General features: G+C 48.5%; 2 protein-coding genes across 4 annotated transcripts in view; one reads left to right on the top strand and one right to left on the bottom strand.

Moving 5' to 3' along the window:
- Positions 1–8,929, bottom strand: part of IL20RB (interleukin 20 receptor subunit beta) — a 33,764-nt gene extending 24,835 nt beyond the window's left edge. The window contains exon 1 of the mRNA XM_034784548.1: positions 8,860–8,929. Coding sequence (XP_034640439.1) covers positions 8,860–8,929 — 70 coding nt within the window. The remainder of the gene's footprint in view (positions 1–8,859) is intronic.
- Positions 8,930–13,818: 4,889 nt separating this feature from the next.
- On the top strand, positions 13,819–27,375 carry WDR24 (WD repeat domain 24). Of its 3 annotated transcripts, none has more exons than XM_034784069.1 (10): positions 13,819–13,890; positions 16,119–16,645; positions 17,775–17,952; positions 18,975–19,650; positions 22,250–22,365; positions 22,683–22,804; positions 23,898–24,002; positions 24,256–24,593; positions 25,712–25,896; positions 26,762–26,930. In XM_034784069.1, exons 2-10 carry the CDS (start codon positions 16,165–16,167, stop codon positions 26,928–26,930), a joined length of 2,370 nt encoding a protein of 789 aa, XP_034639960.1. In that variant the 5' UTR covers positions 13,819–13,890; positions 16,119–16,164. The 3 variants fall into 3 exon arrangements, with proteins under 3 accessions (XP_034639960.1, XP_034639961.1, XP_034639962.1); XM_034784070.1 differs by lacking the exon at positions 13,819–13,890 and adding an exon at positions 15,745–15,883; XM_034784071.1 differs by lacking the exon at positions 13,819–13,890 and having other exon boundaries at positions 15,764–16,645; positions 26,762–27,375.
- The last annotated feature ends 417 nt before the right edge of the window (positions 27,376–27,792 follow it).

Here is a 27,792-nt window from a genome sequence, read left to right as displayed (position 1 = left end):
GGACTTTGACAATTGGTAAAGGGATAATCCTGGAGCCAGGGAGATGTCTTTTGCTGACCCCAAGATGTTCTGATTTGGGAAAGTTATCTTCATTTACGATAAAAGAAGAACAGGAGTACTTGTGGCACCTTAGAGACTAACAAATTTACGATATGTGTTTAAGTACAAAAAACATATGTAGAAATAAAGCTATTGTGGTTGTAAAGTCAAGTATTCAAAGGTTAGAAAATGCCAGACTCACCTTTTCTCATGCAAACTTAATTGGGACCCTCCGTGCTTATGCATTATGATGGTCTTTAATTACATGATCACCTACTATTTCTTTCCACAGGACTCCTGCCCCATTCAGTGCAGAGAGTGGAGGCTGCTCAGGAAATAAATCAGCATTGTGCAGTGAATTAGGCAAAACCAAAAAATGCTCAAGATATTAGACCAGCCCCTAAAAACACTAATAAATGAGTCACTGGGAAGAGCACATCGAAAACAGCAATACATTGGACTGCTTCAGTAACCTGCACAAATGATTGCTTTAGCAGACACCTGTGATGTGTACAAATCTATGGCACATTCTGACCAGATCAGTGACTGTAAGCTAAGGTGGAAATAGGGAAGTATAAAGCATAAGGCTGGTCTACCCTACCACTTAAGTCAATGTAATTTATGTTGCTCAGGGGTGTGAAAACTACACCCTGCTGAGAGATGTAAGTTACATTGACTTAAAGCAGTGTCCACACTGTGCTATGATGCTCTGCCGCTGACATAGGGCTTGGCTACACTTGCAGATGTAGCACGCTGTGAGTTAAACCAGCTCTCGGAGACCACAGCAGAGAAAGCACTGCTGTGTGTTCACACTGTCAGCTGCAAGCGCACTGGCGTGGCTACATTTGCAGCACTTGCAGTGGCATTGGGAGCGGTGCATTATGGGCAGCTATCCCACAGAGCACCTCTTCCCATTCTGGCACTGTGGCTTGTGGGAAGGGGATGAGGGGGTGCAGGCATTTTGAGTCCTGTCCCAATGCATTGCTTCGCATCCCAGCAATCCCTGTGCTTCCATCCACATTTGGCGCCATCTTTCAACGTTTTTTTTACTGTGCGCTCTGTCTTCCCTTTCGATCTGCGGGAATGGATCCCAAACTGCTGAGGAATATGCTGATGGGTCTCACCAGCACGTCACAAATTGCAGTCGAGTTACTCCTTAAGCTACAAAGTGACAGTGAGGAGTCTGACGATGATGTCTACTCACATAATGCATACAACAGAAGATTGCTTGTGCCATTCACGGACATGCTCACCACAGTGGAATGCCACTTTTGGACTCAGGAAACAAGCACTGAGTGGTGGGATCACATCGTCATACAAGTCTGGGATGACGAGCAGTGGCTGCAGAACTTTCGGATGAGAAAAGCCACTTTCATGGGACTGTGTGCTGAGCTTGCCACCACTCTGCGGCGCAAGGACACGAGATTGAGAGCTGCCCTGCCAGTGGAGAAGTGGGTGGCTATTGCAATCTGGAAACTGGCAACTCCAGACAACTACCGATCGGTTGCTAACCAGTTTGAAGTGGGAAAGTTGACCGTTGGAATCATGTTGATGCAAGTTTGCAGGGCCATTAATCGCAACCTGCTCAGAAGAACCATGACTCTGAGTAACGTGCATGACATTGTGGCTGGCTTTGCACAAATGGGTTTCCATAACTGCGGAGGGATGCATATTCCAATTCTGGTACCAGCACACTTAACCTCCAAGTACATAAATCGGAAGGGATATTTCTCTATGGCTCTCCAGGCGCTTGTGGATCACTGTGGTCGTTTCATTGATATTAACGCAGGCTGGTCCGGAAAGGTGCATGACGCACGCATCTTTCAGAACACAGGCCTGTTCAGGAAGCTGCAAGCTGAGATTTTCTTCCCAGACCAGAAGATCACTGTAGAGGAAGTCAAAATGCCCATTGTGATCCTTGGAGACCCCACTTACCCTTTAATGCCATGGCTCATGAAACCCTACACAGGGAGCCTTGGCAGCAGCAAGGAGCGGTTAAACAACAGGCTGAGTCGGTGCAGAATGACTGTGAAGTGTGCTTTTGGCCATTTAAAGGGCCACTGGCGCTGTCTGTATGGAAAGCTGGACCTGGCCAATGACAACATCTCCACGGTTATATCCACGTGCTGTACCCTCCATAACATTTGTGAAAAGAAGGGTGAAAGATTCACTCAGGCATCGACCGCAGAGGTTCAACATCTGGAGGCTGAATTTGAACAGTCAGAGAGCAGGGCTATTAGAGGGACCCAGCACGTGGCTGCAAGGATTAGGGATGCCTTCAGGGAGCAATTTGAAGCTGAAAGCCACCAGTAATATCTGGTGCCCTGCACGGGAGTGAAGTGCAGTGGTTCCAATGTTAGTAGGAATCTGTGTTTGCTACATATGATGCACTGACTTGCAGTGCCTGTTGCTTTCCTGGGCTACAGTATCTTTTACTTAATGCAATAATAAAGAATGTTTTCAAAGCCAAAACATTCATTTATTGAAAAGAAACACAACTGCTTGAGAAACAGAAAGGGCATGACACATCTGTGCTGTGTGGGAGGAGGGAAGGGGGTGTGGTGGGGAACGGGACAATCACAGATTTGCGTATGTCCTGTTATCATACTCAGCCTTCCTGTCTGGAGTGCCATGCAATGAGTGCTGCACTTCAGGCTGGCTAAAATGCATGGTGATGGGGGTTGAGTGCAGTGGGGAAGGGTCACAGTTTGCAGGGCTGGGTGGTGAAGCTACAGGTGTTGGAGGCAGCTGGTGACAATAAGAACCTGGATGTTGGGTAAAGTGGGTTGTCGGTGACATGGAGGCACAAGGTAAAGAGTTTTGGGACAAGGGCTGCAGGTGGGGCGGGTGCGAAAGTGCTCCGCCTTCATTGCTACAAGTGCCTGTATCGAGTCTGCTTGGCGCTCCATGATGCTTAGCAGCCGCTCTGTGCTTTGGTGACAGCGATCCACATTCTGCTGGCGGACTCTCCTTTCACTCTCCCACCACTCCTGCACTTTTTGATTTTCATTAAGGGACCTCTGCATGACTTCATGCAGCATGTCTTCTTTGCTTATTCGCAGATGCTTCCTGATTCTTTGGAGTCTTTCAGCCATTGATAACAAGGACGGCTGGGATCTCAAGATTGCAGCTGTAAAGCCAAAATGCAACACTTAACAGAGGCAGCATTGTTCACACCAGACACAGCAATGATTCGGCCGTACTTAAAGACAAGCACAGTCTACACAATAGCAGAAATTGCCCATCCCAAAGAGAGCACACATAACCCACAGGAGCCCCAAAATGGTAAGTAAGCACAGGGGCAAGGGAGACTGATTGTTTCATGGCCGTACTGTCCTCTGGGGTTCTGTGCCTTGGGGAGAGCCAACAGCTGCAGGGGGCCCCTATACTGAACACTGTCCCCACATCTTCCACAGGATGAGTTCGTCCTGGAAGATATCTCACTGCTGAGGGTGACCTCGGAAGCAAGGGAGGGTCTTCTACTAAAATGCGGCTTCTACCCTGGCCCATATGCAGCTTACCTGTGTGCAGTAATGGTCCCTCCGCCCCTCACGGCACAGTGGCGCGGACATGTTAGCCTTACTGGGACAAGGAGCACAGTAGCTCTGCCAAGGAACCTGCTCAAGTGGATTGCCCAGCTTCTGCATGAGACCTTTGAAGAGATCACTGAGGCCCATTACCACAATGTGAGAGAGCACATCAATGCCCTATTCTGCATCTAGGCATTCATGCAGCCCTAACCCTCCTCACCCCAAGTGCCTGCACCACACAGCTTCCTTCCCAAAATAAAAGCCACTTATCGGGAACCTCCTCTGGTATTTGTTCATCCCCAAGCACCGTCTGCTGCGACTGGCTACCTTCCTCCTGGCTTGAAAACGGCTCCTGGCTGCATGCATGTAGGGATTCCGGGCTGTCCCCGTCCTCCTCAGCACATTCGCTCCTGCTTTCCTCCTCCTGCCTTGTTGAACTGGGCTTTGAAGTGTCCATGGTGGTCTTCAGAGTGGAGGTGGGGTCGCCCCCAAGTATTGTGTCCAGCTCTTTGTAGAAACAGCAGGTCACGGGGGCAACACCGGAGCAGCTGTTTGCCTCGCACGCTTTGCGGTAGGCATTTCGCAGCTCCTTCACTTTAACCCTGCACTGCACTGCGTCCCGGTCATGGCTCCTTTCCATCATGTCCTTTGATATCTGCCCGTAGGTATCGGAATTCCTATGACTGGAGCGCAGCTGGGACTGGAAAGCTTCCTCCCCCCAAACACTGATGATGTCCAGCACCTCGCCATTGCTTCATACTGGGGATCGCTGGCACGTGGAGGTATGGTCACCTGGAAAGATGCGCTGAGAGCACTACACGCCTTTCTGAGCAAACAGGAAGGAGATTTTCAAAATTCCCAGAGAATTTAAAGGGCGGGTCTGATGGTTGGTCACCTGAGGGCAGGGCAGTAGAGTTCAAAGTGATGACCAGAGTGGCTAGAACAGGCATTGTGGGACACTTCAAGAAGCCAATCAGAGCACATTAATAGACCAGGATGTCTACACTGGCACCATGGTGCTCCAGCCGGGGCGCAGCAAGCATTATGCTTTTCGTGGAGGTGGATTACCAGGAGTGCTCCAGCCGTGGAGTCCAGGCACTCTATGTGCCTTGCCAGTGTGGACGCGTCATGAGTTAGGGCACCCAGGGCTGCTTTAATGCGCTCTAACTCACAAGTGTAGCCAAGCCCATAGCTTATGCCTCTCACGGAGGTGGAGAAATTATGCCAATGGGCGAGCGCTCTCCCATCAGCATAGTGTGTCTTCACCAGATGCACTACAGCGGTGCAGCTGCATTGGTGGAGCTACTCCAATGTAGCATGGTAGTGTAGACTTGCCCATAGTCTGAAGCCAGAGGCGCAACTGTGTAGCCAGCATGACAGAGGAGTGCAAGAAAGAGATTTCCTCAAATGAATTACCAGGAATCATAAAAAACACCTATCAAATGATTAAAGGCCACCCTGTAGCTCTCTGTCCTCTTGTGGGGTCTCAGAGTCATTCCCCAGGTTGTGGTCAGGAACATACACTCAATACACAGGTTACATAATTCAATGTTTCCGTTAAATACCCAAACCAGCAATTATTAATAAGCACCTCCAGCCACCCCTCTGCCACAGATACTTAATCAAAAACAATGAGGAAACCCTGTGATTAACTGTGGGAGAAAGGAAATGCTAAAGCCATCAAAAATAGGGGAATGGTGAATAGGAGGAGGGAGGTGATTATGATGGTCCCTTCTGGCCCATAGTCTGTGAGATGTTACCGCTGTATACAGCATTGGGGAGAGCGATGCTGGACTACTGCATGCAGTTCTACAGTCTAGATTTGGAAAAGAATGTTGAAAAACTGGAGAGGGTGCAGAAGCGAGACACAAAAATTATTCAAGGACTGAAAAAAAGGCCTGATCATGAGAGACTTACGGAGCTTTATTATGCTGTACCTCTATGGGGAGACAATGTCAGGTGCTAAGGGGCTCTTTAATCTAAGGGAGTGGGAAGCAGAACAAGAGTCAATGCCTGAAAGTTAAAGCCAGACAAATTCAAATTAGACATCAGGAACAAATGTTAGCAGTGAGGGTGATTAAACATGGGAACAAACTAACCCAGGTGGATTCTTCATCTCTTAATGTCTTCACATCAAGATCTGATACCTTTCTGGAAGATATGTTTTCGCCAAACACAAGTCATTGGATTCAGTGCAGCGGGAATGGGCCTGTGTTATGCGTAGGGCCCTACCAAATTCACAGTCAATTTTATAGTCATAGGATTTAAAAAATCATAAATTTCATGATTTCAGCTATTTAAATCTGAAATTTCACAGAGTTGTAATTGTAGGGGTCCTGACCCAAAAAGGAGTTGCGGGGGGGTTGCAAGGTTATTGTAGGGAGGGGGTTGCAATACTGCTACCCTTACTTCTGTGCTGCTGCTGGTGGTGGTGCTGCCTTCAGAGCTGGGAAGCAGGAGAGTGGCAGCTGCTGGCCGGGAGCCCAGCTCTGAAGCAGAGCTGCAGTCAGCAGCAACGCAGAAGGATGGTATGGTATGGTACCGTATTGCCATCCTTACTTCTGTGCTGCTGCCCACAGAGCTGGGCCCTCAGTCAGCAGCCGCCACTCTCCAGCCGCCCAGCTCTGAAGGCAGCAACGCAGAAGTCAGGGTATTGCCACCCTTACTTCTGCACTGCTGCTGGCAGGGCACTGTCTTCAGAACTGGGCACCCAGCCAACAACTGCCACTCTCCAGCTGCCCAACTCTGAAGGCAGCACAGAAGTAAGAGTGTCAATGCCACAACCCCCCTAAAATAACCCTGTGACCCCCCTACAATTCCCTTTTGGGTCAGGACCCCCAATTTGAGAAACGCTGGTCTCCCCCGTGAAATCTGTATCGTATAGGGTAAAAGCATACTAAAGACTAGATTGCACATGGGGGGAGGGGGCGGGGAAGGGGGAGAACAGATTTCATGGTCCATTACATGTTTTTTATGGCCAGGAATTTGGTAGGGCCCTAGTTATGTGGAAGATCAGACTAGATAATCTAGTGGGCTCTTATGGCCTTAAAATCCATTAATCTTGCCCTTCTGGTTCATTTCTTGCTTTCTGTTCCTTTCCCCTATTTAGAGGTTTGCATTGCCCTTGGGAATCTCTGTGATAGAATTAAATAGCCTCCATGCTAAGTGTAGGAATTTTAATTTCTTCCCTTTTCACTTTACGCTCTTTTTGATGAGTCTCCTCATTTCTGGGAAGTTCCCCTTCATAAAAGTCAGTGTCTCTGGGCTAAATTTTGGTATCTTCCTTTGTAGATGTAGAACGTAATTACATTCTTTTCACTGTTGCTTAGTCCTAAATAACATGCAGGAGATTGTTAAAAAGTAACTATAGTTGAGCCACTATGTCAAGAATAGCTTCCCCTCTTGAGTGCTCCACTATTAGCTGCTCCAAGAAGTGATTGTTTGAGACTGTTGTTTCCAGCCACGGGTACTGTACGCCTAGGAGGTACGCAGAGGCCTTCCAGGGGATACATCAACTCATCTAGATATTTGCCTAGTTTTACAACAGGCTATGTAAAAAGCACTAGCAAAGTCAGTACAAACTAAACTTTCATACAGACAATGACTTGTTTATACTGCTCTATATACTATACACTGAAATGTAAGTACAATATTTATATTCCAAATGACTTATTTTATAATATATATGGTAAAAATGAGAAAGTAAGCAATTTTTCAGTGATAGTGTGCTGTGACACTTGTATTTTTATGTCTGATTTTGTAAGCAAGTAATTTCTAAGTGAGGTGAAACTTGTGGGTATGCAAGACAAATCAGACTCCTGAAAGGGGTACAGTAGTCTGGAAAGGTTGAGAACCACTGCTTTAGAAGACAATTTAGAAACAGAGAAAAGGAATAGGAAGATTTAACAGGTTTCCTAAAACTCCAGACAAGGATTGTGGTCAACATCTCTGCTCCTCATGTGCAGGAAAATTAAAATGAGAGGGGTTTTTTGCAATTTTTCAAAATTTGGCCAGTTTTGTCATACTTTAAAAACAATTGTCATATTCTTCCCAATTCCACATTCAGCGAGTGTGGAAGACATTCTTTTTAAACATTAAATCATATCACTCAAATGGGGTCAACATTTTCTCTCTCCCCCTTTATGGGAAAATGAGAACTGCACTTTGTGTAATGAAAGAATCTAAGGAGAGTCTGTTCCTGGCTCATGCAAAACTATTAGCCACCCCTGAGAGCTGCATGGAGCAGGAAGGAGCCGGGCAAGATACAACATGATGCAGAAGCAGAGCCTACAGACTTATGAAACACAGAACACAGTGAATACTTAATCCTGCCATGCGTGCAGGGGACTGGACTAGATGACCTCTCAAGGTCCCTTCCAGACCTATGATTCTATGAATCTGAGCTGACAGGCACGATGTGAGGATCCTACCTAGAGGGATTAAAGAGTTGTGGAATACATGGTTTGAACCACCACTGATGTTAAGGGAATGATTCCCACTGACTTTCTTTGATGGGTGCTGTCTTGGCCCCAGCATAAGCACCACAGAAGAGCAGGCAGTAAAACACTTTCAAGTCCCCCAAGGTATCTACAGTAGTGGTTCTCAAACTTTTGTACTGTGACCCCTTTCACATAGCAAGCCTCTGAGTGCGACCCCCCCTTATAAATTAAAAACACTTTTTTATATATTTAACACCATTATAAATGCTGGATGTAAAGCAGGGTTTGGGGTGGAGGCTGACAGCTCGCAACCCCCATGTAATAACCTCGCGACCCCCTGAGTGGTCCCGACCCCCAGTTTGAGAACCCCTGATCTACAGCCTTATGCTTCACCTTTCAGGTCAGGCTTACATGTTAGTAACCAAAACGTTTTAAACTTGTGCTCTGAGCCTGCAGCTGTGACGCAGACAGAACCATCATTAAGGCAATCTGGTCCAAAGAGGGCTTGCAGGGTCACCCTTTTAGATGTCAATGAAAACCAGGAAATATTACCAAAAGATCCTAGATACGCATTATCCACCTTGTCCCAAAATTGAAATCCTCCTTTGAATTTGATAGTCCCTTTCTATAATTTGTTTACAAATTCCCTTTTTAATCTGATTATTCCAGGGTTAGCTCAGGCAAAGATTTCTAACTCAAGACCACCTGTTCTTAATCTTTTACAAACTGGATTGAATCTGGTAATTTGAATACAATAAATGTTAAAAAGTGAGAAAAGATATTTGATACCCCTCCCCCAAACGTACTTGTTAGTCTAACTTGTGTCTCCTTTGGGCACTTTGGCCATTTACCTGTGAGAAGAGGTGCAATCACAGAGCAGAGAATGAAGATGAGGCTTGTGAACATTTCACTCAGACTCATTGTCTTTGTCCAGGTTCATGCCATGTAGTTGGGCTCTGAGTTTCCTCTTCCCAGAGAAGGAACACCATTCAGTCTATCCATGCTTTGAGCAATGTGGGGATTTTGAATCTCAGCACAGACTTTGTGTGGATGTCACTGCAGAGTGGAAACTGATCCTGTAATGATCAAGCCAGGAACAGGCATCCTCCTGCCTAAACAGCCAGATGCATTGCTTAGGAGGGCGTGGCCGCAAGGAATGCCAGGGATAATTGCATACAATCATCTGCTTAAAGGGTTGTGCAATTGCCCAAGTAGAATAGACAAGGCTGTCCCTGTTTTAACTGAACAGCTACTACATGTATTAAGGTAGGTCACTGCACAGGTAAAACCAGATTATTTTGCCTATTCTATTGCCCAGACTACTAGCCCTGTAATTACCAAAGGTGAGGAGTATCCCTTCCTAGGTACCTCACAGACACTCGATGCTGATGGTGCTGTCAATAGTATCAATACTGCAGCACAGATCAACGTCATGAAGTTCTTCCTGGTTGCCTACATGCAGAACAATAACTCAGTGTTCGAGAAGTCTGTGGGACCCAGCACATCTTCCCAACCTGGTGTTGCAACAACTCCTGCCAGTGAGAAGGAAGGAGATACGAAGGCTCCACAGGCCTGGCAGACAGAATTGATGGTAACACCATTGTGAATTCCACTGTCAAGGTGACAGAAGGAGAGAGTGAGAACAGGGTGCAGGGAAAGGTTCTGGTGAGGTTGCCTGGTAGCAATCCGGCATGTCCCTTTTGTGGGGATCATACTGGAAAACCAGCAGCTCTGAATATTCATCTTAAATGTAACCACGGTGGGAAGAATGTGGAGTTTCAATGTTCCCTGTGTGAGAAAATGGATCTAAATCCCCAAGTGTAAGAGATTGACATCACAGGACTCAGCTGATGACTGGGTTTGTGAAGTGTGTGCCAGACAGTGTGGCACCAAATCAGGTATCTCTCAACACAAGAGACTAACCCAGCTGGCATAGTGGTACACAACACAGAATGAATCCAAGCCAGTCAACCTAAATACAACTCACTGTGTGGAAAACACAAGAGTTATTAGATGGCCCAGGAAGAGTTACCCCTTACCAATTTTGGCAATATATACTTGGGCCAGAAGTATATTAATAAACTCATTGCAAAAGAATTGATCACCAAATCTGCTAAGCAAATTGGTGACAAAAGGAGGATGCTTGGTCTAACCAACAAGGACTCTTAGCCAGGACATGGAGCCACCATTTGTTATCTGGAAGTAAGATCTGATGAGCCCCAAACCACAATGGGGCTCAAAATTAAGAAAGGCCTGAAGGATCACGGCCATGAGGACTTTGAGACTAACAGCCTTAGTGCATGGGTTGAAGGAGACGTAATGTCAGGTCTCTAGTTGAAACAACTTCCACTGGAGTTCTCTCCTCCTTCCTAATGAGAGCGACAAAGCTTGAAAAGAGATCAAAAAGAAAGCCAAGACCAACAAGGGGGGGAAGGAGAAATCTTGGATGAGAAAAAGAGCAGCTAAAAGAGGTACTTAACTGAGGTACCAACAGCTTCATGACAATGACATGTGTAAACTTGCCTCTATCATCCTTGATGGCATTGAACTCCTCCAGCGCCAAGTCCTACTCAAATATGTCCACCATGTGTACAGGGATAAGTGGGAGATCAAAACGCTCTTTGATGGGTTGGGCCAGTTTAGATCTCATGTCAGGGCTGATAATTTGGCATTTAACATCCTAATATCAGCTAAGGAAGTATTAAGAACATAAAAGAGAAGAATGGCTCCAGGTCCTGATGGTATCAGTTTGAAAGTTCTTGTCCGTGTGGACCCTAACAGAGATGAGGGGCTGATTACAAATCCTGATGGTATTAAGGAATGTCCATCACTACTGATCCCAAAAATGATGGCACAAGAGGAGCTCAAGGATATCGCGAATTGGAGACCTCTTATCATCATTTGCTGTGGCTTTTTGAGAATGTTGAAAACAGGCTGGCTAAAGTGTGCCCATTAAATGAGAAACACAAGGGTTTATTTTGGCACCTGGCTGCTCAGAAAACCTGAATGTTCTTCACATCATAGTGAAGCAGGCAAAGAAGGACAAAAAAAAAAATGGGATCATTGACGTTCTGGAGTCCTTTTTTAGGCTATCCAGCCTGAAGGTGCAAACTAGAAAATGCCACAGATTCTTCCTGAGCCCAGCTCACAGCTCATACACTGTCAACAACTGTGAAGCCTGGAAGATAGGTACAGATGGGCTGAATATGATAATACCATGCGGGAGTCTGAGAAATATGTTGGTGTGAAGGTTGATCTATGAAGAGAGTTCTTCAAAGCTGCACTGTCTGATAAACTTGACACCTGGCTTGAGAGGATTGATAGGATCCATCTCAAGCCTTTACAAAAACTGACATGGTGAATGGCTTCACTGTCCCTCAGGTTATCTATCTGGCAGATCCATACTGATTGTAAGAGAACTTCACTATCTTCCCTCAATAACAGCATGAGGAGGGCCATTAAGGAGTGGCTTCTTCCCCTGGCCAACACCTGCATTCGTGCCAGATCCAGGGATGGAGGTCTGGGCGTGATGAGACTCTCTAGCCTCATCCCAGCTATTCAGGCAGGGTGATTGCATAGAGAATTGCATGTTCCAAAGATGAGACATTTCTGAGCACTGCATAGTATATTGAGGAGGGTTCAGCAGACTGTGGCTAGCAGAATGTGGGAATGAAAAGGCAGCACCTGCGATAACAGATCAAGTTCTGTTCTTGGACAATATCAGAATACCATATAGTGTCCTTTACCCATTCAATGAGTGGGAGATGCTCGTTCCCAGGATCAAGTACCCAATCCCCTGTAGCTGGACAGATGCAGACTTCTCTAATGGAAAGAACTACCATGCTAAGGAAGCCGGGTCAAACATTTCATAATGATCCAGTCAGCTATGATTGGCTCAGGAACCACATGTGTTTCAGAGCACCAGTTTCCAACAGCCTTGTGACATCCCAAGCATTCACAGCAACATGGTATTTTGAGCCTTCAATGCTGGCTCTTCCTAACATTGTGAAGCAGAATTTACCAACTATTGGATTATTCACCCACTAATAGGGAATGCGAGTTGGGTTAGGCTGCCATGAGACAGGTTAGTTTTAGTCTACTGATGATGTGTCATTGCAATAGTAATCCTGCTTTGTACAAGAGGAACCGCAGGTTCAGACATTTGGTGTGAGTGCTTGGCTGAAAAGCTAATGGGGCAAGCTACCATCTGTGAGATTATGACTGAACCCCTCTAAATCAGAATTCCCCCTAAACACAAAGATACAGCAGTAACATGGAGCCTTGGTAAGCCCTGGATAGCAGACCACCCTTTCTGTGGAAGCAGGGCATAGTGCGGAGAGCCATTAGTGTCAGGACTGGAGTGTGGACAGAAGGGAACTGCCACTCACCCATAGTGCACCACATGTTCATGAGGATCCTTGTGCTAAACCATTCGTAGATGACCTGATTACGGGTCAGGATTTCATGTGCAGCAGAGCAGCTAACTTACTGCATTCTATTGAATGTCTGAATTTGTCTCTATTAACTAGAGAAAGATAGATTTTAAGTAATTATAAGTGGCAAGACCGAATAATCAGAATTAGTTACAAAAGAAATAAAAAGATAAGTACACAAGCTAATTCTTAAACTTTACCAAGTTAAGGGTGTGACGTTGCACTCCATATGCTTTATGGAAATATGCTTATGAATATGACATAACTGGAATATGCTTTATGCTAAATAGCCCGTGTAGGGTGTCATTAGAAAGCTTGTAATCTACTAAGTGTGTTCATCCTATTTGTTTGCATGTATTATTTCTATATCTGGAGTTAGAAGAATAAGCCCTGGTCTACATGGGGGGGGGGAATCGCTCTAAGTTACGCAACTTCAGCTATGTGAATAACGTAGCTGAAGTCGACATACTTAGGTCGACTTACTGTGGTATCTTCACCATGGTGAGTCAACTGTTGCTGCTCCCCCGTCGCTGGAGTACAGGAGTCGACGGGAGAGGGCTCGGGGGTCGATTTATAGCGTCTAGATTAGACACGATAAATCGATCCCCACTGGATTGATCGCTGCCTGCCGATCCACGGGGTAGTGTAGACATACCCTAAGATATAAACTTGTATCACTGATGTAAACAGATTAAGTGCAGGCCTTAAGGGTGCTCCAGAAACAATCAGTTGTAAATGTCCTTAGTTACTTGAAAGCCTTCCTGTGTACATGTGGGCCAGCCCATGGGGAATGGAGACTAGGGGTCTTACAGTGACATGTGATCATAACCATATAAAAGTAGTGAACATGAGGTATAGGGTGTCACACCCTAACATTAGCAAGGGAAGCCCTATCTTTAAGAAAACTAACTAGGAGACCCCAATGGGCATCAGGCCTAAGCCTAGCACAGGAATCCCTACCCTTAGTGACCCTAACCCTAGCCCAGGGAGCCTTTAGCCTACCCTAGCCTTAGTAACCCTAGCTGGGGAACCGCAACGGGCACCAAGTCTAATCCTAGTCCTGAAATCACTACCCATAGTAACCCTGACCCTAGCCTGGGGGCCCTACCTTCTGTAACCCCAGCTGGGGGACCCCAAAGAGCCCCTGACCCAACCCTAGCCTAGGAATCCCTGTACATAGTACCCCTAAATCTACCCAGGGGAGACCCCTTAGTATCCCTAGCCCCAGCCCCCTTCTCCCCTCCACCCACCTCACCCTCTGCTGCACCTCCCCTGGCGGGCCCCAGCCCTGGCCTCCCTCCCAAGCCGCCAGCCCGCAGCCAATGGCTCCGGCCGGGCCTGGGGGCGGGGCGCTACCGGCGGCGGAAGGGCGGGCGGGGCGGAGCCAGGCGGCGTTTACGTGCCGTGGCGGAGGAGCCGGCCGGGCCCAAAGTTGCTCCGTTTCAAGCGGTAGGTGCCGGGCTCGGCCCCCAGCCCGGGGCCCGCTTCCCCCATGATTGTTGGGCCTGCTGCCCCTGCCTGAGCCACTCCCGCCCGGCGGGGGGACCGAGGAGAGGGGGCGGGGGTACGAAAGGGGGGCCAGGGGCTGCCGCGGGAGGGCGTGGGGGGTAAGGAAGAGAGGTGGGGGGACCGAGGGAGTGTGAGGGGCTAAGGAAGGGGCGTGGGGATCGAGAGGAGGGGGGGTAAGGAAGGGGCAGGACCGAGGAGGGGTGAGGGGGGGTAAGAAAGAGAGATGGGGAGACTGGGAGGGCAGGGGGTAAGAAAGGGTCAAGGGGGGGCAGGGAGACTGAGGGTAGGAGTTTGGGGGGGTAAGGAAGAGAGGAGGTGGGGACCGAGAGGAGGGGGCGGGGTGTAAGGAGGGAGCAGGGGGACTGAAGGGAGGGGGTAGGGGTAAGGAAGGGGAGCCATGGGCTGCCAAGGGAGGAGGTGGAGATTAAGAAAGGGCTTGGGGGGAGCTATTCTAAGCAGGGAGACCCAGGCTACTAGCCCTCTTGTAAAGAGCCCCATCACCCCAAACCGTCCACCCTTCTGCTAGTCAGCTGCCCTTCTCTGTAGGGAGCACCAGACCCATGGCTGTAAAGGATAGGCAACCGACTGCTTTGTTGTCTTGGCCCCCCTCTCAACGTGAGGTTCCAACCTCCAAGGCTGTGGTTGCCTGGAGAGGCAATTATATCGTTACTTTGCTGTATGCTTTGGGGCATCTTGAGGAACGTTAGGGGGCAGAGGGTTGTGTGAAACCAGAATGTGTTCCTCACTGAGGTTTAGCAGCATGCCAAGGCTCCTTCCCATACCCTCGGGAAGATCTCAAAATGGATGAGAGGATTTAAATGCTGGTGAACAGTTATCTATAACACGGTTTCTCAACCCGGGGTGGGGACCCAAAATTGCGTTGCCAGAATGTTTCAGAGGGTCTTGTGGCAGTTCCCATCCCAAAGGGGTGGCTGGGCTCACCTCCCTGCTCCAGGCACTGCAACCTCTGGAATCCCACTGCCACTTAGATGTGTCCGGGTGGCCAAATTTGAGTGAGTGGCACTGCAACCCCATGAGTCAGCTCCCAACTCCACTTCTACAATTTGGTCCCAGTGCTGCAACCCCAGAGTTTGCAATGCCTGGAGCGGAGAGCCAAGCCCAACAGCTCCACAGCACAAGAGCTGCCACTATGGGGTGAGTGCTGGGCAGGACCTGACTGAAACCCCACCCTATGGCCTCCACCCCCAGACTATTTACGGGGTCCCGACAGGCCATATACATTTATAAATGGGTCGTGAGTCCAAAAAGGTTGAGAACCACTGATCTAAAACCTCAGCTCGGTGATCCTGCTGCCCTGACTTCGTATTGGTGCCAGTGAGAAAGCACGAGAACTGTGTGGGAGGGTGGCAAACATGGCTCTAAAATGAGGGATGCTTGGCATTTTCTCAGCAGAGAGGCCTAGGATGGGGGTTTGAACTCTAATTTCACCGCATTAGGTGGACCCTTCATGGTTGAGGTACGCTGTCAGTATGGAGAGCTTGCTCCATTGCTGCCTGTGCTGTAGTTGTGTGGATAACACTGCCTCCCTCTATTGCAGTCACTCTTCAGCACTAAATTCAGTATTAGAACAAAAATGAAATTCTTTCTCTGGTGCTTGCACCAATTTGGGCATTCTGACCTTATGATGAAGAAGTCTGCAGTCTAATCCTGTTATGTCTTGTATTACTGAACAGCTCATTGGCTCACTTCTGTCCTTATCCCTGCATTTTGCCTTCTGAGGGATTCTTCTCTTGCTTTACAGGCCCTTACTGACAGCTTCAGCAAGAGTTGTTCCTGCAAGTGGGGTATTTTCTCAGATATTTGAATTAAGAAGGAAACTGAAATCTCTGAAAGGTTAACATGGACTTACTGGAAAGTACATGCAGGGAGTGACCAAAGAGACACCAGGGCTGAATCTGAGCTACTCTGTTAAGTAAGTGGCTGTGCAGTAGTTTCTGTAGTTAAAGACTGATTGATTAATGTGATCAGGGAAAGTGATATGCAAGTCCAGTTGGAACAGTAGAAAGAGAATCCTAGATGCTGCATAAATTAATTCATTTGCTTTCAAGAAGGTTTTAATGAGGTCTGTAAGCAGTTGGTGGAAATGGACTCACCTGTGAGAATGCTGCATGTGGAGATATAAGTCTCAAAGCCTTCTCTTTGGGCAGGGCATCCAGTGGTGTCTAAGGAGAGGAAGTCACACAGAGGACAACCATGGAGAAAATGGCCAGGGTTACCACAGCCCTTGGTGGCAACACCATCACTGGACGTACCATGTTCTGTCACCTGGATGCCCCTGCTAATGCCATCAGTGTGTGTCGTGATGCTGCTCAGGTGGTGGTAGCTGGCCGCAACATCTTTAAGATCTATTCAATAGATGAAGATCAGTTTGTGGAGAAGCTAAACTTGCGTGTTGGCCGTAAGCCATCCCTGAACTTCAGCTGTGCTGATGTGGTGTGGCATCAGATGGACGAGAACCTGTTGGCCACAGCAGCTACCAATGGTGTGGTGGTGACCTGGAACCTCGGGAAGCCATCCCGTAACAAACAGGACCAGCTGTTCACTGAACACAAGCGGACAGTTAACAAAGTGTGCTTCCATCCCACTGAGGTGTATATGCTCCTCAGTGGCTCCCAGGACGGCTATATGAAATGCTTTGACCTACGCAAGAAAGACTCTGTCAGCACCTTCTCTGGTAAGGGCTCTGGCCATGTCTACAATGCAGAGCCTATGCTGGGATAGGCTGCATAGTGTAGACACAGTGTTAGCCGACAGGAGAGGAGTTCTTCCGGTGTAGTAACGTCATCTTCCCATACAGTGTTAGTTAATGTGACAGAAGAGTGCATCTGTCGGCATAGCTATGTCACCAGGGCTGTGGTTTTTTTCACACTCGTAACCAACATAGCTATGCCAGTATAAGTTTTAAGTTTAGACCAAGCCCCAATCTTGGGCCCACTTGGCCAGTGTTCTGTGCATTAGGATGCTTATTGCATATGCTGCAGGCTGGAGTTGTCAATTATCACCTTAAATAAGGGGAAACTACCAGACAATCCCCTATGTTCCAGGCCTTTGTCCCTCTGATCTCTTTGTGCTTCATTGTGGTAAAGATTTACCCCTTCTGGGGCTATGATGATCCAAGCAAGGGATCGGGGGACAGAGTCCCTGCTGGTGGAACTTCTAGTCTGTAGTAGCCAGTGATGTAAGCCTATGTCATTATCATCTGGGGTCTCAGGCTCACGACATCCAGCTTTTTGGTCTGATTTGAAAATTGTGTGTAGCTGATGTCTAGAGCTGCATTATCTGTGTCAGTTGTTAGGGTGGTGTTAGAGCTGTTGGGGGAGGGTGGATCTACTTCTCATTGTCCTTGAATCATACCCTCTTCCCACCCACATCCCAACTCAGTTGCCCATATCTGGTGCCTTGAAGTCTGGGAGCTTAGGAAAGCAGCGGTTTTGATACCCAGTCAATAACTGTGTCAAGGGAGGTAGACTAGGACAAAAAAAAGTGTGACGGACAGGTGCTGGATTGACAGCACTGAAGTTCTCTATTTATGGACTACGTAGGGCAGAGGCAGTGCCAGCTTTGCAAAGGAAACTGTTCTGAACCAGAGTGGTCACTGGTTTCCCTTGGAGCATTAGTAGAGGTGATTTCTGCTTTTCCTACACCCAGGGTGCACTGGGCTGAGTCCAGGAGAGAATCAAGCTGGCCTGCCATTGGCAGCTTATTGTAAACCCTGTCTAGCAAATATGAGTGTTAGCACCACCAGGGGGAATGACTTTGCTGGGGCCCTGTCGGATCTGGTCTACGTTCCTATTGTCCCTCAGGCCAGTCGGAAAGCGTGCGCGATGTGCAGTTTAGCATCCGTGATTATTTCACCTTTGCTGCAACCTTTGAGAATGGGAACGTGCAGCTGTGGGACATCCGCCGGCCAGACCGCTACGAGAGGATGTTCACAGCTCACAATGGGCCTGTTTTCTGCTGTGACTGGCATCTAGAGGACAGGTATGTGCTATACCTACCACCCCGGTTGAGCCCCGCTCTGCTCATGGCAATCACTCTCTTGTCAAAAAATTCCTGAAGGTGGTGCCTTCACACAGTGGTTCTGTGAAAACTGTCCAGTGGGGTGCTGAGAACTTGATGGGCACATGGCTCTCTCCTGAATATTGGACGGAGCAGCGTGGCTTATAAAACAAGTCACTCTTGCTGTTCTGTGGGATAGCCAGCATTAACTAGTAAACCAGAAGTGAGCTGCTGGAACTGGGCAATATCAGGTATGTCCAGCGTGTTTCACCAACTTGATCAGCTCAGGGAGTGAGAGAGCTGCTTTAAAACACAGATTGCTTGTGTCTTAGGCACGTTTGCCATCCTGCCATTAGGTATAAACTGAGATTCACCAGGAGGAAAAGTCAGATTTCCCAGTAAATAATTAATTTATACTAAAAAAAATGTTGCATGCAACTCCTGGACCCTGAACAGCCTCCTGGAACTCCTTGTCCATCTCCTGCTGGGGAGCTATCTTCACAAGCTGAGAGAAGCACAAAGTACCTAAAATTAGCCTTTTTGTCCTCTGCTTTTATTTGTGGGGGGGAAGAGGGGAATGGAAGCCCCTCTCATTTTCACTGACTGAAATGCAAAGGGCAGTTTGCCTTAAATCAGGGAAACCAAATTTTCTCAACCAGGGGTGGAGGGCCTCATCTAATCTGAATAAAATGGAAGATATTGCATCCTTCCTTTAGTTTAATATGCAGGTGTAGTTGTAAGAACTACAGGTCCCAGCATGCACAGTTCCCTTTTGATATGGTTGGAATCTGCACGCTGGGACCTGTAGCTTTGGTGAGCTATGCCTCCATGCTAAAAGAGAGGGTGCCCAAAGCCTGTGCTTGTTTAGTGCCATGTAGCTGGCAGGCAGCACTTTGACCACCTGTAGCCTAAAAGGCTTGCGTAAAAAGCCAATAATCCAAGATCAACTTCCAGAACATTTCTCCAGTAAATGTTTCTGCTTGTTCCTTTCTCCCTCCTGCCAGGGGCTGGCTGGCGACAGGAGGCCGAGATAAGATGGTGAAGGTCTGGGACATGAACACCAACAGGGCCAAAGAGATCTACTGCGTGCAAACCATAGCCTCCGTGGCGAGGGTCAAGTGGCGGCCTGAGTGCAAGCACCACATCGCCACCTGCTCCATGATGGTGGACCACAACATCTACGTGTGGGATGTGCGGCGCCCCTTTATCCCGTCCGCCATGTTTGAAGAGCACAAGGACGTCACCACGGGTATCGTGTGGCGCCACCTGCACGATCCCTACTTCCTCCTCTCGGGCTCCAAAGACAGCACCCTTTACCAGCACATCTTCAAGGACGCCAGCCAGCCCATTGACAGGGCCAACCCTGAGGGCCTGTGCTACAGCCTCTTTGGGGACCTGGCCTTCGCAGCCAAAGAAAGCCTGATCTCCTCCGACTCCAACCGCAAGCCCTACATCGGGGACAGGCGGCATCCCATCTTCTTCAAGCGTAAGCTGGACCCCACGGAGCAGTTCGAATACATCTCTTCTTCCAGTGCCCTGAGTGTCTTTGAGACAGACCTGGAGAGCGGCAGCATGGATTGGTTTGTGAGAACGGCCAAGCAGTATGTGCTGGCGGGGAGACCCCTGGCAGAGCTGTGTGACCACAATGCCAAGGTAGCCAAAGAGCTTGACCGTGACCAGGTACGTGCAATCCTCTAACAGCCTGTGGGAAGGGAGAGGCAGGCTCTGCTTTTTATTAGCTAAGCCTTCAAGCCAAACTGGATGGCATAGGAAGCGTTGATTGTATGTATAGACAGATACCATAGACATAAACTGTGGAGACAGGTCATGCGGGCTGCAGAGAATGTCTGGTTGTCTGCTGCCCTCTAATGGGAACAGCTATGCATAGTGTAAATTTACATACATTTATTGCATCTCTGTACTCAGCGTGAGCTGTTTCTGGCTGCTAATGTTTGTTTTGACAGGGTGTCTCGTGAAATCTCATTGGCCAGATTAATGCAGATTGGTTTGGAGGGAGTCCTGTCAGAAGGACTGTCCGTGCTGCCTGGTGGGAGCAATGGCAAACTGCAGAGCACTGAGCTGGGGAGAGGAGAGGTGACTGGTGAGGTACTGCAGGCCTCCGTGTCAGCTCTGTCCTTATTTAACATCTTTGCTCTGGAACAGAGAGTAACCTGCACTTTCATTAAATTTGTAGGTGATGCTAAATTGGGAAGAGTTGTGAGGACAAGGAAACAATGCTGCTAAACTGGATTTAGATCAGAAATATAGGGAGAAAACAATACAGTGAGATCCCCCTTGGGCAAATGGTGGTGGGGACAGAGAGTGAAGAACGATCCTCCCCATACAGATTCAGTGGGGGCGAAGGGTGGAGGGGAACCTAACAGAATGCAGAAAAGGTGTTAGATGGGCTACAACACCACCAGATCCTAAAGACTGGTCCCTGCTCCAGAGGAAGGGGGAAAGGTCTCTTACTGATATGCTAGACCTAGTGATCTGTTCTGAGTCTAATACGATTCAGTATTTTCATTAATGACTTGGATGATGGAATGGAGAGCATGCGTACAAAATTTACAGATGACACCAGGCTGGGAGGGGTTGCAAGCACTTTGGAAGACAGGATTAAAATTCAAAATGACCTTGATAAGAGAATTGGTCTGAAATTAACAAGATGAAATTCAATAAAAACAAGTGCAAGATAAATCACATGCACAAATACAGAAGGGGAACAACTGGCTAGGCAGCAGTAATGCAGAAAAAGATCTGGGAGTTACAGTGGATCACAAATTGAATATGAGCCAACAATATTTTGCAAAAAATGCAAATATTATTATGGGCTGTATTAACAGGAGTGTCATATGCAATACGTGGGAGGTATTTGTCGTGCTCTGTTCCACAGTTATGAGGCCTCAGCTGGAGTAGTGTGTCCAGTTTTGAGCACCACACTTTGAGAAAGTTGTGAGCAAATTGAGGAGAGTCCAGTCTAGAGGAAAACAACAAAAATTATGAAAGGTTCAGAAAACTTGACCCAGGAGGAAAGGTTAAAAAGCTGGGTGTGTTTAGAGTCTTGAGACAAGACTGAGGCGGGACCTGATAACAATCTTCAAATATGTTAAGGGCTGTTACAAAGAGGCCAGTAAACAATTGTTTTCCATGTCCACTGAAGGCAGAACAAGAAATAATGGGCTTAATCTGCAGTAAGGGAGATTTAGGTTTGATATTAGAAGGTTTTTCCTAAGGATAGCTAAGTACTGGAATAGGTTACCAAGGGAGCTTGTGGAATCCCTGTCATTGGAGGATTTTAAGAACAGGTTGGACAGACACTCTTGTCAGGGATGATCTAGGGTTAGTTGGTCTGGTCTCTCAGTGCAAGGGGCTGGATTAGATGACCTCTTGAGCTCTATGTTTCTATGATTCAATGTTCTAGATTCAGTAGTGGGTAAATCCCTGAGTATGGAAGCAGGGTTAGTGCTGGGAAGTGATTTGGAAATGTAGCTTGCCCAAGGGTTAAGCTCTTTCTGTTGTTTCTCTTTTCCTTTCTTTCCTCAAGAGTTGTTGCTGTGAGATGAGATGTGCTCCACTCCCTGCTAAGGCCACGGGCAGAAATGCACTGTCATCAGCATGTACCTAGCCCCTGCTAGTTGAGGGCTGACCTATGTCCTGTAGTCAGAGCTGTTCTGTCTTTTCTCCTCTCCCTTTGTCTCTGTCACATCTACTCCTCTTTAGATGTTTCTCTCCTGCCGTCCCCTCTACTACAGAGTGCCCCTTGGTGCAGTGGGTCTTACCTTGCTCCTGCACAGGAGGAGCAGAATAAAATGGATAAGGAGCAGAGGTAGTATTGTCTGGACTGGGCACAAATTCACTCATGTGCAAGGAGAGTTAAAAATAATGTAGAGCCAACCAAGCACTGTTTGTGACAAGAAACTAACCCAAAGTAGAGCTCAGATCCCAGCACTCTGAGGGTGTTCGATCCAGGGCCAGACTTGAGCTTGTCCCTCCTCGCGTAGCTGTGCCGATGTACCTGCGCTGCTTGTGCTGTCTTGGGTTGCTGCCAGTTCTGTTACCTGAGAGGGCAGGAAAGATCTAGGCAACATTGCAGGGTGGATAGAAACTCTACCTTGCAGCAGGTCCCCTCCCCACAGACACCACTGGTGAGTCTGTCAGCTTGGGCTCTGAACTATGCTCCAGAAACCAACTTTCTGATGATGTTGCCTTGTTTGACAGACAGTGGTAACCATCTAACCCTTCCCCTCCTCCCTTCTCTCTCTCCCCCTGGGGGCAGGTTGCCCAGACATGGACAATGCTCCGAATTATTTACTCCAGCCCTGGCACTGTGCCCTCTGCTAACCTGAACCACAGCCTGGGGAAAGGCAGTACCTCCCTCCCACTCATGAACAGGTGAGCAGTCTAATCACGGCATCCCCTGACATGGCCCTGTTGGGAGGAAGTGGATGGGGAGGCCTGCACTGGCATACAGGGGATATGTGGAAACTTGACTGGCCGATAGGAAAGGGGGAACCATTTTGGAGATGGCTTCTTACACCAAGTTAGAGTCACTGCAGAGGAACTGGTTACTTCCCACTGATCTAAGTCAGATGACCCTTCCCAGAGGGCCATCTCCTTCATTCCGATCAGTTGAAAACAGAGTGGCAGCTGCTACGGCTTCTTTCAGCATGAGAAAGAAACGGGCTAATGTGGCTTGGCTTCTTTCCCAGCTTTAACCTGAAGGACATACCATCTGGGATAGGCAACGAGTCCAGATTGGAGCGCAGCAAAGGAGAGAGCCGATCCGAAAACATCCTCATGGATTCTTCCTCCACCTTAATCAACAATGATGGTAACATTTCAACCGCGGGGTCAATGGAGCGTGCCAGTGGCTAGTTTGGTAATAGGAGTCCAAAATGCCCACTGTTTGGGGTGCAATCCAGACAGTGAGGGGTTAAGTCACCGCCTGCCCTGTAACCTTGGATGCCTCAAATGCTTTGCTACTGTAACTCCCTGCTTGGGACATTCACAGTCAGCAACAAGCACGACCCTGTCAGCCTGCCAACAACACGCCATCATGCTCTGTGGTCTCTAGCTGCCTTGGTTACTACTCGCAGGATGACCCCAGCACCCTCCCAGTCATCTTCCCTGCTCCCAGCAGAGTGATGGCCCACAGCTACCCTTAACTGTGCCAGTGTTTCTCCGCTGTCAGGTATTGCTCTGGTCCTTTTGAGCCCAACTACCAGCCAGCAATTATCACAGACACTCTTTTTGTCTTGGTTATTGTTAGCAGGTGACACAACCTCTCACTGGTCTGCATTGCACCATGATGCCATCATCCTGTTGGGATGCAGTTCTAGTGCCAGTTAGTGCTCCCCCTCCCGGGGAACTCTGTCCCAGCAACACCAGCCAAATCATGTTGCAGAACCTCAGGCATTTTGATCAGTGAACGTATAAATTGTCTGCAGATCATTGGCCCAAGTCTCTTGAGGCTGGAGTCTGTCACTCTGGAATGTGGGAGGATTGGGATGGGACAGTGGATAGTGGTTAGAGCAGAGAACTGGGAGTCAGGACTGCTGGGTCTTGCTCCAGCCCTGTCATTGTGACATGCTGTGACACCCTTGACATATCACTTCCCACACCTGTGTGCCTCAGTTTTCCCATCTGTGGAAGGGACAATGCTGCCGCCCTCCCTCTATGAAGCACTTTGAGGTCATTGGATAGAAGGTGCTCTACCAATGCAGAGCACTGTGCCTGTCTGTCCCACCTCCGCTCCAGCCCCAGATCAGTTTGCTGAGGGTGAGTTGGCAGCTGGGCTGTGGTTTGTGAGCAGCCTGCATTTTCTGCCATAGCAGCACAGGAAAGTCCGACAAACTCTACTCCTGTAGGGGTATCCTGACTTGTCTTCTCTCTCTGCTTCTCCTCCCCTTTCCGTGTTCATCCAGAGAATGAGGAGACAGAGGGCAGCGACGTCCCTGCGGACTATCTCCTGGGGGATGTGGAGGGGGATGAGGATGAGTTGTACATGATGGACCATGAGAATCCCCATGGTGAGTTTGTTGTTCTGTGAGTGCACACGCATGACTGCAGTGCAGCTGGGTCTCAGCAGAAGTTGCCTGTATGTACTCACTGCACTGGAGAGGATGCCAGATCCCTCCTTGACTCCTTTATCTGGTGGTGGTGTAGTCGTGTCTGTCCCAGGATATTAAAAGAACAAGGTGGGTGATATTACCAAAACCACCTTGTGTCGCCTTTATCCATGGCACTACCCCTGCTCACTGAAGAGGGCTTGTCTCTTTGCAGCCGAAGAGCAGGAATACATCCTCCCCCAGGAGGCCTTCCCCCTGCGCCATGAAATAGTGGACAACCCCTCAGCCCTGGACCACCTGCAGGACAAGGCAGACTCTCCTCATGTCAGTGGCAACGAGGCTGAGACTGTGTCCCTGACGCCTGTGGAGTCCTTCTCCCTCATCTCCATCTCCCACTCACTCTACGAGAACCGCCTGCCACCCGACTTCTTCAGCCCCATCGTCCGGGACATGCTCCTCTTCTACGCTGAGCAGGGGGATGTGCAGATGGCAGTGTCCGTGCTCATCGTGCTAGGAGACCGGATCAAGAAAGAGATCGATGAGCAAACCCAGGTATAGCGCTATAGGGAGGAGCAATTCCCAGAGAGAGGCTTCTTCAGCAAAGCTGCTGCATATCCTCCCCCAGCAAACAGGGTTTGGAGACTCTCCTAACAATCCTTTGTATTTATACAGAGTCTTTCATCCAGAAGACCCCACAGTGCTTTGCAAACTCTCGAGCGTGAAGCACCAAGCACAGATGGGGGAAGGCATTCCTGATACACTAACTGAAAGGGAGGTGGTGGGTGTTGGCAGGGCCGGCTCTAGGCACCAGCAAAACAAGCTGGTGCTCGGGGCGGCACATTTTTAGGGGCAGCTTGGCCGGCGCCAGAATACCGCCCCTGCCACCCCTAAAAATGTGCCCTGGCCGCCCTAGCTCACCTCCGCTGCTGCTGCTGCCGCTCGCGCGCCGCGGATGCTCGGGATCTCCCCCTCCCTCCCAGGCTCTCAAACTTGGGAGAGAGGGAGAGATCCCGAGCGGCCGCAGCGCGCGAAACAACTGATTTGCGCGCCGCTGCTCCCCCACCCTCCGAGGCTTGAGAGTAATTAAAAAATGGGGGGCGGGGAGGGCGGCCAAAATTGTTTTTGCTTGGGATGGCAAAAATCCTAGAGCCTGGCCTGGGTGTTGGTCAAGGGCCTAGTCTGGTAACCTGTTCCCACACAGCTTGAGAGCGCTGTGCTGGAGAATTGTCACAGAATATATAATAAGACCAAGCCACTGTAAATGAATAAGAAATAATGTTTCCAGCTGGAAAGGTACCACTGAGCAAGGAGTCCAGTTAGGCCATCAGTCTTACGGACTGTGAGTTAAGAATTTCTTGGGAGCAAAGTGAATCATGCTTTTGGCTTTAGTTTCTCTCTGAGACAATACAAAGGCAGAAAGCTGCAGAGATCAGATCTCTTTTGGAATGTTACCATCCCAGCTAGCTGTAGAATAATCAATGCATGAAGTAGCTAGATGGTATATCCTTCTGCACCCCTCCTTGTTTGGACTAACATTTGATAGCCCCTTCTAAAGCTGATTTAACCTGAGACTGGAGTCATAGGGAGGAGGTTTGGGTTCAGTAACTGCCCACAGACCCTGATGTGAACCAAGACTAATTTAGGTGTTTGCCCCCCCTCCCCTGCCCCAGGAGCACTGGTACACCTCCTATATCGACCTGCTGCAGCGCTTCCAGCTCTGGAATATCTCCAATGAGGTGATCAAACTGAGCACGTGCAGAGCCATCAATTGCCTCAACCAGGCCTCCACCACCCTGCACATCAACTGCAGCAATTGCAAGCGGCCGATGAGCAACAAGGGCTGGATCTGCGACAGGTGAGATGCTTTAGGGTGGAGGGGGAGTGCGGTGGGTGCCTTCATTTTGCAAGGGTTTGTCTGGAGGTAGCTAATGCATTATCTTGAAGTAATGTAATCTCTTGCCCAGTTCAGTTTCCATTATTATTATTTGTTTGTATTCCAGTAGCACCTAGAGGCCACAGTGGAGCTCACCCTATTGTGCTAGGCACTGTGCATACACCTACAAACAGGTCCTGCCCTGAAGAGCTTACTCTAAATACACCAAACACAAGGTAGAGGGAAAACAGAGGCAGAGAGAGGTGAAGTGACTTGCCCAAGGTTACACACCTGGCCAGTGGCAGCACTGGATATAGAGCCCACGTCCCCTGGCTCTCAGAGCACTGTCCTAACCACTGAACCACACTGCAGAATGGAAACACAGTCTGCTGTTGGGGGTCCCTTGTGATCACTAACGATCTATGCTGATTCTGAATGGTAAACAGTCTCCCACGTGTGTTCCCAGCCTGACCTGGGTTAAAGCTTCCTTCCCATGGTTCTGTTGCTTCTTTATAAGCTATTTGATTTGTAGTTGATTTCATTGCTGTGAGGCACCCAGTGTTGGACCCAAATATTATGTTTTTCCTGCTCTTTTGGGTTTCTGGTTTATAAACTCCCAGCCTTGTGCCAGCCAGGGCTGATGATGATACTGAAGGAGTTAGTTTTGAGGTGTGGGCAGGGATTGACTGACCTCACACCCTGAGGAATCTGCATTGATTGGAGGGGTTCCTTGATCCAGCTGGGAGCTGAGTGGTACATGCCAGGGTTTCACTGCCTGAGCTGGCCACTTGCCCCAGAGTGCTTTCTCTGCAGCTGATTCACCTGTAATCTTCTCTCTCTGGGCCAGGTGTCGACAGTGTGCCAGCATGTGTGCTGTGTGCCACCATGTGGTGAAGGGCCTGTTTGTGTGGTGCCAGGGCTGCAGTCATGGTGGCCACCTGCAGCACATCATGAAATGGCTAGAGACCAGTTCACACTGTCCAGCGGGCTGTGGTCACCTGTGCGAATACACCTGAACTGAAAGGAACCAACCCTCAGCTGATGAGAGGTGGGATTCAGTCCCTGACCTGCTTGGAACCAACAGGAGATTGATCGTTGGAGCCTCTTCTTGGATGGAGGTTTTGGAGGAGAGGTTGTCTTGGATTTTAGAGAGGAGGCACCTCTTGCAGTATGCTATCCTTGAACAGGATTGAGAGTGAGGCTGACTTTGCATAGGGAAGGTTGCTCCTCAGTGCTTGAAATACAGCAAAGCCTGCAACATCCAAGAGCCTTCCTGGACAGTTTTTCCTAGTCATTGTCTTCTATTTATTTTTGACTGGAGTGTAAATAATTTTGTATTAAAGGTACCAGAATATCGTGTAAACATAGTTCTTTATAAACCAATCTAATGAACAAGACAGTCTGAGCCGGACTCTTAGCTACACCTTGATTTTTATATTGAATAAAAAAAGAACAAAGTAGCTTCAGTGAGTCACTTGTTTCTATGCAGCTGCCCACATTGAATACATCCAAGAACCCTGCTTTGGTCAGCTCTGGCTGCACGTGCATAGCATCTTGGCTGATGCTCCTTGTGGAAAGGAATCTAATGATCAGTCCTGACCACAGTCTAATAGGCAACAATTCTTGGGAAAGGGAGTTTTTAACCCGATTCCCCAGCCCAGCCCCTAAATGCTGAGCATAAGGTAACCTGCAATTTCCTCTGGAAAAGGAAAATCAGACAGATTGCATGCTTCATAATGAATAAGGCACCAGCCTCTGGAGACTTAGGGAACAGTCCTGATTAATTCACCAATTCACTTGTGATTTCAGCTGAACAGCCTCTTGTTCCTGGGGCATCTGGGGAGCTGAGACTGAGGCCTTGGGCTGAGCAGAATCTAC

The sequence above is a fragment of the Trachemys scripta genome, chromosome 10 (genome assembly GCF_013100865.1).
Source record: "Trachemys scripta elegans isolate TJP31775 chromosome 10, CAS_Tse_1.0, whole genome shotgun sequence".
Taxonomy (NCBI): domain Eukaryota; kingdom Metazoa; phylum Chordata; order Testudines; family Emydidae; genus Trachemys; species Trachemys scripta.
The sequence above is the reverse complement of the archived record's forward strand: the minus strand, read 5'-3'. Positions and strand labels throughout refer to the sequence as shown.